Source organism: Octopus bimaculoides, chromosome 19 (assembly GCF_001194135.2).
Source record: "Octopus bimaculoides isolate UCB-OBI-ISO-001 chromosome 19, ASM119413v2, whole genome shotgun sequence".
Taxonomy (NCBI): domain Eukaryota; kingdom Metazoa; phylum Mollusca; class Cephalopoda; order Octopoda; family Octopodidae; genus Octopus; species Octopus bimaculoides.
Genome location: NC_068999.1, coordinates 54,593,107 through 54,605,607, shown reverse-complemented (window position 1 = coordinate 54,605,607; position 12,501 = coordinate 54,593,107). Strand labels below are relative to the sequence as shown.

The 12,501-nt window shown below is 37.6% G+C and overlaps 1 protein-coding gene and 1 non-coding gene across 2 annotated transcripts; one reads left to right on the top strand and one right to left on the bottom strand.

Moving 5' to 3' along the window:
• Positions 1-496: 496 nt before the first annotated feature.
• On the bottom strand, positions 497-6,907 carry LOC106875393 (uncharacterized). The gene has a single exon (XM_014923501.2). It carries the CDS (start codon positions 6,479-6,481, stop codon positions 5,465-5,467), a length of 1,017 nt encoding a protein of 338 aa, XP_014778987.1. The 5' UTR covers positions 6,482-6,907; the 3' UTR covers positions 497-5,464.
• On the top strand, positions 1,675-1,780 carry LOC128250185 (U6 spliceosomal RNA). The gene has a single exon (XR_008266287.1). It is a non-coding gene; the product is annotated as a U6 spliceosomal RNA (small nuclear RNA).
• Positions 6,908-12,501: the final 5,594 nt, after the last annotated feature.

Sequence of the window (12,501 nt, the reverse complement as noted above, 5' to 3'; positions counted from 1 at the left end):
TTTAGTTCCAGATCAGCTTAACCACAATTCAACAGCTGTATACTGAAATGAAATGTATTCCAGCTGTGACCAGCCTATATTTTATTCAACCATAGGGTATCTAGGACTACACTAGCAAAGTGTAACATTCCTCCTCATCCTAAAACCCAAACATGTAAAGCATCCTTCTTTGTTGATGTTGTTCAGCTCCATATCAACTCTTAGCCAGCAGACATAATCAAAGGTGTTCCAGCTGTGATCATCCCATCTTTTATTCAACCAAAATGCATTCCTGATCACCTTACTTAATATGTCCTTAGTTTTTTTTTCAAAGAATGAAGATTCAGCTACTATTTCTAGCATGTGGAGTTGTCACATAGAGGCTCTGTTGTTAGCTCAAGACCAATATGTTTTAACCAATACAACCTATCCACAAGTCCATATACAATAACAAAACAATGCAGTAAAAAAGTTCAAGTAAAAGAAAATATACATAAATAACCACAAACACAATGTATTGAAGAAATTATCATTTATATAAAATCTCAAATGTGATGGGGTTGGGGAAAAGAGTTGTTGTTGTGTAGCCTCAGGTTTCCTCTGATTTGATCCAGTAGACTGATGGTAAGCCTTGTCGCAACCCAAACATCGGATATTGTTTCAGATATACAATAACTCTTCTTAACTGGTATGCAGTGGTTAATTTGTATGACAGGGCAGTGATACAGTCTGGACATATTGAATGTTCTCCATTATCAAAGCCTGTATCTGTATGCTTGTAGATGTTGGAAGAGGTCACAACAAAGGTGTGGTGGGGGAGGAAAAGTGTACTTGGTCAAACCCTGATAGTTGCTGTTCTTTGGCATTGGCCTTTTATGATGTATATCTGTGCATAGTGTTTAGGAAGGCAGGGAGCAGGGGGGATTATAATATTATAGTTCAGTATTTATGTACATGTAATCTCTGTGAATGTCTGGCAGAATGTACATGGTAGAGAGAAAGGTGCAGGTGAGATGTGCGACTAAAAAGAGGGTGGGGGGTGCAGTATAGTGAATTACATAAACAGGGTTGGAATGGTTGGAATGATGGTGATGCTGGGTGTGAAAGAAAGGGATATAATGGCAGGGAAGAGGCACAGGTCTAATATATAAGGCAAATATACAAAATATATCCGTTCTTGAGATGTAAATTATCAAGTGTCTGGATAATAATGAAGGAAGGGAGGAAAAAGGGGACGGAGGGAGGGATGGACTAACAACTGACGAGGATTTTGTGGAGTTCTGATTCTCACAATCTCTCCACCTACACAACAACAACAACAACAGTTTCTAATTCAGGCACAAGGCCAGTAATTTTGAGGAAAGGGAACATTGTTGATTACATAAACACCAGTACTTGACTGATACTTTATTTTATCGATCCTGAAGGGATGAAAGGCAAAGTTGACCTTAGCAGGATTTGAACTCAGAATGTAAAGAGCCAAAAAAATACCATAAAGTGGTATTTTCCCCAAAGCTCTAACAATTTAAACATAGGCACAAGGCCATAAACTTCAGGATAGGAGTATAACCAATTGCATCAACCCTCACAGTCAATAATATAAACTGGTACTTTATGTAAAATTCAATAATATAGGAACAAGGACAGAAATTTTGATGGTAGGAAACAATAAATTAAATGGACCTCATATTTATTTTACTAGCTTCAGCAGTACATATACTAAAAATTGGAATGACACAGAGAGGTTTAGCATGGCCCATGCAAGGATGACATGCAAATTCATGAGGTGTTCCATATTTTTCTATCTGAAGACGCTTGACTCAGAAGTTAGAGCATCAGGCTCACAATCATGAGATTGTGAGTTCAAATCCCAGACCAGGCTGCATGTTGTGTTCTTGAGCAAGACACTTTATGTTGCTCCAGTCCACTCAGCAGGAGAAATGAGTTGCAACATCACCGGTGCCAAGCTGTATCAGCTTTTGCCTTTCGCTTGGACAACATCTGTGGCATGGAGAGGGGAGACTGGTATGCATGGGCAACTGCTGGTCTTCCACCAACAACTTTGCCTGGACTTGTGCCTCAGAGAGGAACTTTCTAGTTGCAATCCCATAGTCATTCATGACCAAAGGAGGTCTTTACCCTTACCCTTATTCTATGGACCCAGAAATCCTTTTATCCAAAAGGAAAATTTAACTTCAGAGGGATTTAAACTCAAAACACAGAGACATGCCTAAGTACTGCAAGGCATTTTTGTCCAATGCTCTACTAATTTCATCAATCTACCAGCAATAATTTCCTCTAAATAGAAGTAACACCTCAGAATCATAAATAAAAGGAAACAAGAAGCTGTAACAGACGTACTCTTCTTCAAAGATATTAGCAACTCAAAATGAAGCCGTTCCGTGTGAGAACTGAAATCCAGTGCACACGGTTCAGTTCTCCAAGAGAACTTACCAGCAATTTTGTGGTGAAGAGTTAGTCACTTAAGGATTGGCACAAGGCCACACATTCTGGGAAAAGTGGTAGGAGCAATCTAGTTGAATTCAGTACTTGATTGGTATTTATTATATTAATTAATCCTTGTGGGATTTGAACCCAAAATGTAAAGGCACTTAACCAAATACTGCATGTTATTTGTTTGGTTCATTAACCAATTCCTCCATCTAACACTCTCAATAATAATAATAATAATGGCTTTTAATATAGGCATGAGGCCAATAATTTTTGAGGGGAGGGGTTAGTCCGTTACATTGACTTGGTTGGTGCTGGAGTCAATAAGAATAAGAATAATAATCCTTTCTGCTATAGGCACAAGGCCTGAAATTTAGTGGGGAGCAGGCCAGTTGATTAGATCAACCCAGTACACAACTGATACCTAATTTATTGACCCTGAAAAGATGAAAGACAATCTCAGCGGAATAATAATAATAATAATAATAATAATAATAATAGTAGTAGTAGTAATCCTTTCTATTATAGGCACAAAGCCTGAAATTTTGAGGGGAAGGGAAAGTTGATTTTATCAACCCCAGTACATGACCACTGCTTATTTCAATGACCCCACAAAAAGATGATAAGCAAAGTACCTCGGTGGTATTTGAACTCAGAACATAAAGACAGACGAAATGCTGCTAAGCATTCAGTCCGGAGTGCTAACGATTCTGCCAGCTAGCCACCTCAATAATAATAATAATCCTTTCTACTAAAGGCACAAGGCCTGAAATCTGGGGAGAAGGGGACTAGTCAATTACATTGACCTCCAGTGTTTCACTGGTACTTAATTTATCAATCCCGAAAGGATGAAAGGCAAAGTTGACCTCGGCAGAATTTGAAATCAGAACGTAATGACAAATGAAATACTGCTAACGATTCTGCCAGCTCGCCACCTTAATAATAATCTCTTGATTTTGCCACAAGGACAAGAGAAGAGGAATAAATCTGTCTTCTTGGATAAGATATGATACCTCAAATTATGATATTCATGCCTTTCTCTCAGGCATTTTCATAAAGCAGCTAAAACTGACTGCCCTTCTTTATCTTAATCTCTTATCTGCCAGTTTAAATACATTTAGTTGATTAACAGGAACTTTTAGTCAGAATCATGTATGTATGTGCATATATATTATATACACACACATCCATACATATAATCACATATAATATACATTTATATATATGTATATATACGTGTGCGCATATGTATACATATGCCTATACATGCATGTCATATAGATGTATATATATCTCATATATCTATCATACATACATATATATTTATATATAAACAAATATATTTATATAAAATGTATATATTTATACACATGCATGTATACATATAGAGTGAGAGTACATACAGGAGAATATTTACACTAATTCTCTCTAATTAAAACCAGATATTAACGTATGAAATCTTGTTTCCGTTTGCAGGAGGGTGTGTGTGTGTGTGTGTGTGTGTGTGTGTGTGTGTGTGTGTGTGTGTGTGTGCGTGCGCGTGTGCGCGCGACATTAAGAGAACAGGAAAATAAATAACAATAATTAATAAACATAAATTATTAGATTCTTCGTCCCAGATTTCTCACCATATTCGTCCGTTGTTGGCACCGATTTAATGAATTTTTAATTAAGAATTATGAAGCCTGGAGGAGCTGGGTCGCTGACAACGAAGTTTTTGTCATCATTGGTGACTCGCCTTATCAAGGTGTCAGGTGATGCCCGTGAGGGTACTTGGCTGTTTCGGTGCCCTTAGCCTGGCTATTGCCTGCGGTAATGCCGCGAGCGTGTTCACTTTCTTCTATAAGTTCCTTTGACCCTTCTGGTGTGCGACCGATTGATGCACTTGGTGTCGAATTGTTTTTTTTTTCTTTCTTTTTTCTTCGCTCATGATTATATTTTCTTGTTTTGAATTTATGTTTTAATATGGAAAATCCATGTAATTAAGTATACTGTAACTATAAATTCAAATAAATATAATTATTTTCATTATTTTAAAAAAAAAAGGACGGGATCATCACAAACAGTATACTATTGATCATAAGAAGAAAAAAAGGCATAGACTATCAGAGTATACACACAGACGCTAATTAAACCGCTCAACAACAATATAGTTTAATTAGTAAAGACATTTTCTTTACATGAGCACAAGGCCTCGGAATTATAGTGTATAGGAAATGAGATCGTGCAATGTTCATGACTTTCTCATAAACATGTAAAGAGGGAAGAGAAACGAAATGCGGGTTTCACAATTATCCCCTGCTTCCGTCCCCATACATTTTAAAGTTTTGTTTTCCGCTTGTTCCTATATGACCGATATAGAATGTTACTCTAGCAGACATCGTCTCACCTATTTATACCTCAGACTTTCTTGACCATCTTTATTTATTACCCGACACCACTGACAGAACTCGTTTACCTTCACCACCACCACCATTCCCACCCGGGTCATATTTACACAACTTTTTCCTATCAGCACGTTTTTTTTTGTTTTGTTTTTTTTTTTCGCGCAGCTTCCGTCGCTTCAACATTCGATTGTGTGTATGTGTGTAGAGATAAACAAGCAGCTACGTAAACCACCTAACACACAAACACTGCCGGGTGATGAAAATACAAAATAAATAACTCGTGTATAAGCTAATGAATGCCAGCCTGTGAGGTAACACTTTAACAAAAATCTTTGTCATGTGTTAATAATGCCGCAAGGCAAGAGTATAATGAAAAAGAAGGCACCGAGATAGCAGAAAGTGAAAGTGTCAAGGAATAACGAGCAATCACAGGAAGTGATTAAATAGAAGTAGCAGCAATAATAGTAGTGATTGTTGTTGTCTCGACACCCTCAGCCTGTCACTGAGGTTTAATTAAATACCAAACCTAATTTTAAAAAAAGAGTGAAAGAGTAGAAATAGAAAAATAGAGAAGACAAATGGAGGGGATGGCTAAAAATAAGAGAATTCATCTCTTTTTCTATTTTTTTTCTTTTTTTTTTTTGTATTTATGAATGACCAGAGGTTGAGATCAAACGGTGTTTGTGAACAGCTTCGATAATCCCACTCCAACTGGAGCGTCTACTGTTGTCCACTTTCGATTTCTTACTAGACGATTGGTTGTTAGTGTTATCCTCGTCAGAGCAGAACTTTTTACAAGGAGAACTGGAAGGTTGTAAGTCGATTTCTGAACTGGATCCTTCATCGTCCTCATCATTGCAATTGACAGACAAGCAAGCCAGTTCCCCGCGACTGTTCCATAACGACCGTTTCTTTCTCTCGACCGGGCACCTAACTGACACTGCCTCTCTTTTATTGCCACTACTGCTACTGTTATTAATAGTTTGGCCGCCTTTGCACTCGTTAGATAGCTTTTCGGCAACTTTGTCCAGTTCTTCAGCGCCAACGCGGCAATGTTGAACAGTAGTAGTAGCAGCAGTATGAGAGTCTGGCTCCTGTTTAATTGAACGATGAGATGTGTGAAAAGGTGTTGGTGGGGTTTTAAGGCATACGTCGGCATTAAGAAAATCACAAGACGGATGTTCTTTTCTTTTGAGACTGAACGTAGTGAGAGATGGGATAGTCGATAGCTTTTCTTCGATGGATGAGGCGTAGTTGTCATCGAAGGCCATGGCTTCCTGAACCAGCAGCACCAAACCATTTGTTTCGCCGTTCCCACTCGGTTGTTGAAGTTCGCGTACGAATCGTGAATTGTTGAGATATTCGCATAGCTTTTTAAAACAATGTACCAAGATCCAAATCTGCGTGTTTTCGACAAACAGCGACGAGTCTTTGCACCAACTACACGAAGGCTTTAAGTTCATTTTACCGCCAACACAGCCGGTACAAACAAAATGTTGACAAACGTTAGGCTCTGGTCCGCAAGGTCGCCGGAGTAACTGACCACAGACACAACAAGACAGGGCCTGTCGAAGATAGGGCAGCAAGCGATATAAGTCGGCCACACATTCTTCTGCTTGCATCACATATCGGCATGTTGTTAAATATAATCGGACGGCATTCATTATTATATGTAAATGTATATAGTATATGTGATTATTTTTTTTTCTGTTTAAATCACAACCACAGTAGACTAAATGCTGGAGATAAAAAAGCTGTCAACAATAACGTTGGTTAGTGACGCCAGCAGTAAGTCATTGATAACAATACAGAGCCTCTTTTTGAATCGCTCCCAGTCGATGATCGATTGGTCACGTCTAATCAAAGCTTTCTTGAGGGAGACTAATTTTTGTTCTTCGGTTAATTAGTTTTATTATCGCAGAATTTTCGAGAGAGACGTATAGAAACATTTTAGTACGTGACGGCTTAATACTTATATGTTATAACACTGTTTACAACAACGAGTGTTTACAATTTCCTCCTTACGTTAGCATCCCTAAGTTTACAGCTTCAATCCCTATTGTGGGTTTGCGTTGTTACTGTGTTGCATGTTGGGTAAATGACAAGTTCATAATGACACAGACTGGTTGGTATACAGATATACATAGTTATTTGATCGATACCCAGTACTTTACCACCTAAGTATTGTGACTGGTTAAATCATATATAAAGAGTATGTAGTGTAATGCTGTTTCCTTCATATGTGCAGTGAGTGTTTTGGTACAGTTGAAGGAGACAAGATACTATATCCCACTTGGGAGGTGAGGATGCTTTGAAGGTCTCTGTTCGTGGAAACAGTTGCAAGTCTGGCTTGATAACTGTTTAACTTTTATGAGGATAGTTCCTGTGTGCAGAAAGTTAAGGAGGAATGAAAGCGTTTGATTTCATCTGCATGAGAATGCTTGGTTCCATATAGCAGAAAACAAAAGTGGAACAACATTACTTTTACTGAAATTCTGAAGGATGAATGGCCACAGATGTATAACATAGAAGGATCAAATTTCCATAGATACGGTTCTATGGAAACTGTTGAGGTGGCTACTAAGGAAATAGGTGCTCAATTTGATGAAGGAGCTTGTTTATGAGGTTTTTCTTACTCTTTAAGATATTAGATGTGAGGGTAATATGAAGAAATTGATGGCAGGATCAGAGATGTTACTCTTCTTGGGAATGGAATACACCAGGGGTCACCAAACTACAACCTGTGGGCTGGATCTGGCCTGTGAGCTCAGTTCATCCAGCCTGCTACCACACTGTACCTTTTGTGTAAGTACCTGCATTGAATGAGTTGAGTGACAAAAGAATACCCAAAGTCTTCATGTACAGCCAGCTTGATAATGGGCACAGGAATGTTGACCAACTCTGGATCAGATATAAGGACAAGCTGAAGAGTAACCGCTCAGCAGTCAATATAGCTCACGACACCTTTGAAACAGCCTCGGAACGAACAAAATAGAGAAAACCATGTGAAAATGGTACAAAAGGTTTAGAGGTGCATTAACAGGCTTAGTGGTGCATTAACAGACTTAGTGGTGCAAGGCAAAGGAGAAAAGTGGCTGCAACTATACCACCTGCACTGACCTGTAATCCTCGTACTTCAACATCTGTAGGCTTCTTTTGCAAATTATTTGTGGGACTCAAATGTCACATTTGGCATAAGCATTATAACTGACAAAAAAAGTGTAGGTTGTTGGATCCTCATATGTCAAAACTGACATGAGAGTCCATCATATTTGTGTGTGTGTGTATATAAATATATATATAAAATTACGATGTATGTAAACAAACAAAGTTTGCCTTTTTAGAAGCATTGAGGTGTATTGAAATATGGAAATATTTTACTCTCAAAAGCATAATAATAATGCTGAATAGAATAAATAGGATGGAACATCTTTATATTGCCAAAAAAGTTTTGTTACCAGCCAGCAATATAAGGATGTTCTATCCTATTCATGCTATTCAGCATTATTATTGTGCATTTGAGAGTAAAATATTTCCTATCTATCTATCTATCCATATATATATATATATATATATATACATACAGGGTGTGATGGGTGAATTGTTGCCATTTTATATTTTTAATTTCACACATGCACATTGTTTGTCTTTGATTTTGTTGGCTACTCAGTATAGTAGGGTCAATTGGGCACCATCTATGAGAAAAACAGCACCATGACATAATTCACTCTGCCAGAAATTTGGAAATGACATGCTGTACTGCTTGGCATTTGCACTGGAAGCTCCAACATGAACATTTCAGAGTGGTTGGGTGTCAGTCTGAGGACAGTGCAATCTGAAGACATTTACTGAGAGGGATAAAAACCAAACATCCAGTCAACATCATGGTGTGTGGAGTGATCACTAGTGATGATGACGTTATGCCTCCATTCATCTTCCCACACGGCCTCAGATTCAACACAGTAGCCTACATCAAATGCCTGGAGGAGGTAGTGCTGCCCTGGGCCAAGAGAGTGGCTACTGGAAGACCCTGTGTCTGGCAACAGGACTCTGTACCATGCCACACAAGCAGGACAGCCCAGTCATGGCTTTCAGACAATTTCTGCAACCACATCACCCCTAACATTTGGCCACCTAACTCCTCAGACTGCAACCCCCTTGATTATTATGTGTGGGGTGCAGTTGAGTGAGAGACCAACAGAACTCCTCGTAATACCAAAGATGAACTGAAGGCAAGGATTATGGCAGCATTGACCAGCTTAAACAAGGAGACCATCCAGGAGAGTTGCAAGAGTCGTCTGGAGGCTGTGGTTGAAGCCAATGGCGATTTTATTGAATAAATTTACTCTTTAGTATTTCAAGATATTTTAATATAATTTTGGTAAATATATCTGTTAAAATGAGAAGTCAGTGTTATTTTCATTTTTGCATAATTTAGACGACAATATATTCACTGCACCCTAGAGAGAGAGAGAGAGAGAGTGTGTGTGTGTGTGTGTGTTGTAATTGAGAGGGTATTCAATTAGTTATAATCTAGGTGGGACATGTTAAATATGAATTAGTGGAAAGGATGAGGAACTATAAAATAAAGGATAAAAGGATATGATGGTACTAGATATACTATTTTAATTAAATGACCTCTTGTATATTAGTGAGAATTGATAATGGCACAGAATTGCTCAGGCAGGCTCTTAACATTTAAGAAGCAGGTGGAGTGGGAGGTGACTTTGATAAAAAAAAAAACACCTTTATTAGGCAATCTGGGGAAGTGCAGAGTTTAGCTTCCTTGTGAGTGTTAGGGATGCAATTCTATCCACAAGGATACATTTTGTATGTGTAGTTTAGGGGTGTGGGAGAGACAGTTGGATATGTTGCTTGTAAAGATTTGGGGTATCATAATTGTATCATAATTGTTGTTCAGGGTGTGGAGGATTAGGATGTAACTGAGCTAGCTTAGTATTAGACAAAAATTTTATTTTTTGTAAGAGACCACTTGCAGTAAGTGCTTGATTATAATAGGTGGCATGGTTATTGAATATTTCCTCCATTGTGAACAGATCAGAAATTCTAATAGAGATACCCTTAATTACACTATTAACACAGATCTATGGGGATTGGAATAGACATTGATATATTTTAGATATTCATTAGGCTTATTGAACAAGGAGTATAAGGAAGAATTTAAATCTAATGTTACATCAAGGAAATTGGCTATTTTATTGATATTCTCAAATGAAACAGGCTAAAATTGGCAAAAAACTTATTCAGGGTCTTTCCGATTTTATCAAGAGCTGGTTTGGAGAGACCAGTGGTAACCAGGAGTGCATCATCACGATATAGTCCACTGTAGACAACTGAAAAGTCCACTGGAATAGCTGGAAAGTACATGTGTCCGTCAATTTTTTAAATCATTCAAGTTTTACAACTAGGCTAATTGCAGTAACGCAATTACCCCTGATTCTCACTAACATATAATTTAGACATCATATAAGCTCACTTAAATAAATTAATATATTTACAGTATCATCATATCCTTTTATCATTTATTTTATAGATCCTCATTCTTTCTATTAATTCACATTTAACATGTCCCACCTAGATTATAAGTAATCGAACACCCTTTCAGTTACAACACTCCCATTATAATAGGACACCATGAGGCCTTCTCTTCTCATGGTTTGAGATTATACACTGAGTAATAAAATATATGTAATTTAATTTTCCAGATATTTTCACTAATTTACTTGTGGTGTGATGCTGTAGTCACCAGGCACAAGATTCTCATTAACCATTTAGCATTCAGATTACTCTATCAAATGTATTGCTTATATATTCATATTGCTTTGAATTAAGCATGCATTATCTCATAGCTAGGAGATTTTGATGATGTGAATGTTTATTTTTAGAATGACATTGTAGGATATGTTTGAGAGACTGGATCTGGCTGGTTTGAACATAAATCAGGTAGACTCTTTGGGCCAGATATGTTTGGTTTAAATGCTAAAGGGTTAAAATAATTCACTATTTTTCTTAGTCAAAATTGCATTTTTTTTGTACTCAGTACTTAATAAAAGAGTTACCAGTATATTCTTTTGTATTGAATAATTGTGAAAAAAATATTAAAAATAAAGTTGCTTTTTTCCAACAAATTGGTGGGGGCATACATTTTTCAGGAAAGTAATAGTGGGCCTAGGTTGGGAGGCACTGCCTTAAGGTATTTAATCATGTCCCCTTAGATATGAATTTAAATTTTGCCAAGGTCAACTTCGCCTTTCATACTTTAGAGAATCAATAAAATAAATTACCAGTTAAGTACTGCAGACTATTTAACTAACAAACTTTTCCTGCCAAAATTTCCAGCTTTGTACCAATGTTAGAAATAACTATTTCTATCATGAAATAATTTGTGCTGGCATGGCCATGTGGTTAAGAAGCTTGCTTTCCGATCATGTGGTCCCAGGCTCAGTCCCACAGCTCAGCACCTTAGGCTAATGTCTTCTTCTGTAGCACCAAGCTTGTGGGTGAATTTGGTAGATGGGCACTAAAAGAAGTCCATTGTATTGGGTCATCCCATAAATAATGTGTTTTTTTTATACTTTTATTTTTAAAAATTAAAATAAAGTTCTTTTTTAATCTAAAATATACTCTCCTTCATTCTCTACAATGCTCTTCCATCTATCAGGTAGACTTGCAAAGCCCTACTTCCAAAATTCACTTGTTCATCATGAAAAATACTCCTAAAGTACTGTTCTGACCTCACCTACAGAATTCATATTTTTTCCATCCAAATGATTTTGAAGACTGTGGAATAAATGGTAATCAGATGGGGCAATGTCTCATGAATATGGTGGGTGGGACATCGTTTCCCATTCAAACTGCTCCAGCCTTTGGAATATCATTCTCGCTGTATGTGGCTGAGCATTATCCTGATGGGAGAACACCTTTTGTCTTGAAACCAAAGATGGTTGTTTTTCTTCGAGCGCTCACTTAAGCCACTCAAGCTGCTCACAGTAGATCTCCTTAGTTATCATTTGGTTTTGGTTTAAAAGTTCAAAATGGATTAGACATTTCATATTCCAGCAAACAGATAACAACATCTTACGTGGGTGAAGACCTTCTTTAGCCTGGGGTGCCAGTGTTTCTCTTTTCCTATCCACTGTCCTTGGTGCTTGACATTTTTACAATATCTATCTATCTATTTATCTATCTGTCTGTCTGCCTATTTGTCTGTCAATCACTGTCTATCTGTCTGCCTATTTGTCTGTCAATCACTATCTATCTATCTGTCTGCCTATCTATTTAACTATGTATGTAGCAGTGGCGTGCGGTGACCTCCGGGGTTGGGCGTGCGGTGACCTCCGGGGTTGGGCATGCAATTAATTTCTTTGCCCCACCCCCACCCCCGACAATTTGGTAAAATAATTTTCGTATTCCTAGTATTTACATATGGGAGATTCTGAATATGCAATCACCCCCGTATGACCTAGAATAAGCAGGGAATAAAAAATGGCTCTCTAGAGATGAGCCTGAAATAAGTGTATTGTTTGTATTTTTCTCTCTGTTCGAAACGTCAATAATTTCCCATCCTCACTCTCCCTTAAAAATGTCTAAAAATCATAAGTGAAAAGTAATAAAGATGAAATTGGATTCTGTTAATATTTTTGCATATTCGGAATCTCTGTTA

Bases quoted from the DNA above. Each gene is read 5' to 3' on its own strand.
- LOC106875393 (XM_014923501.2), bottom strand. From the start codon at position 6,481: ATGAATGCCGTCCGATTATATTTAACAACATGCCGATATGTGATGCAA.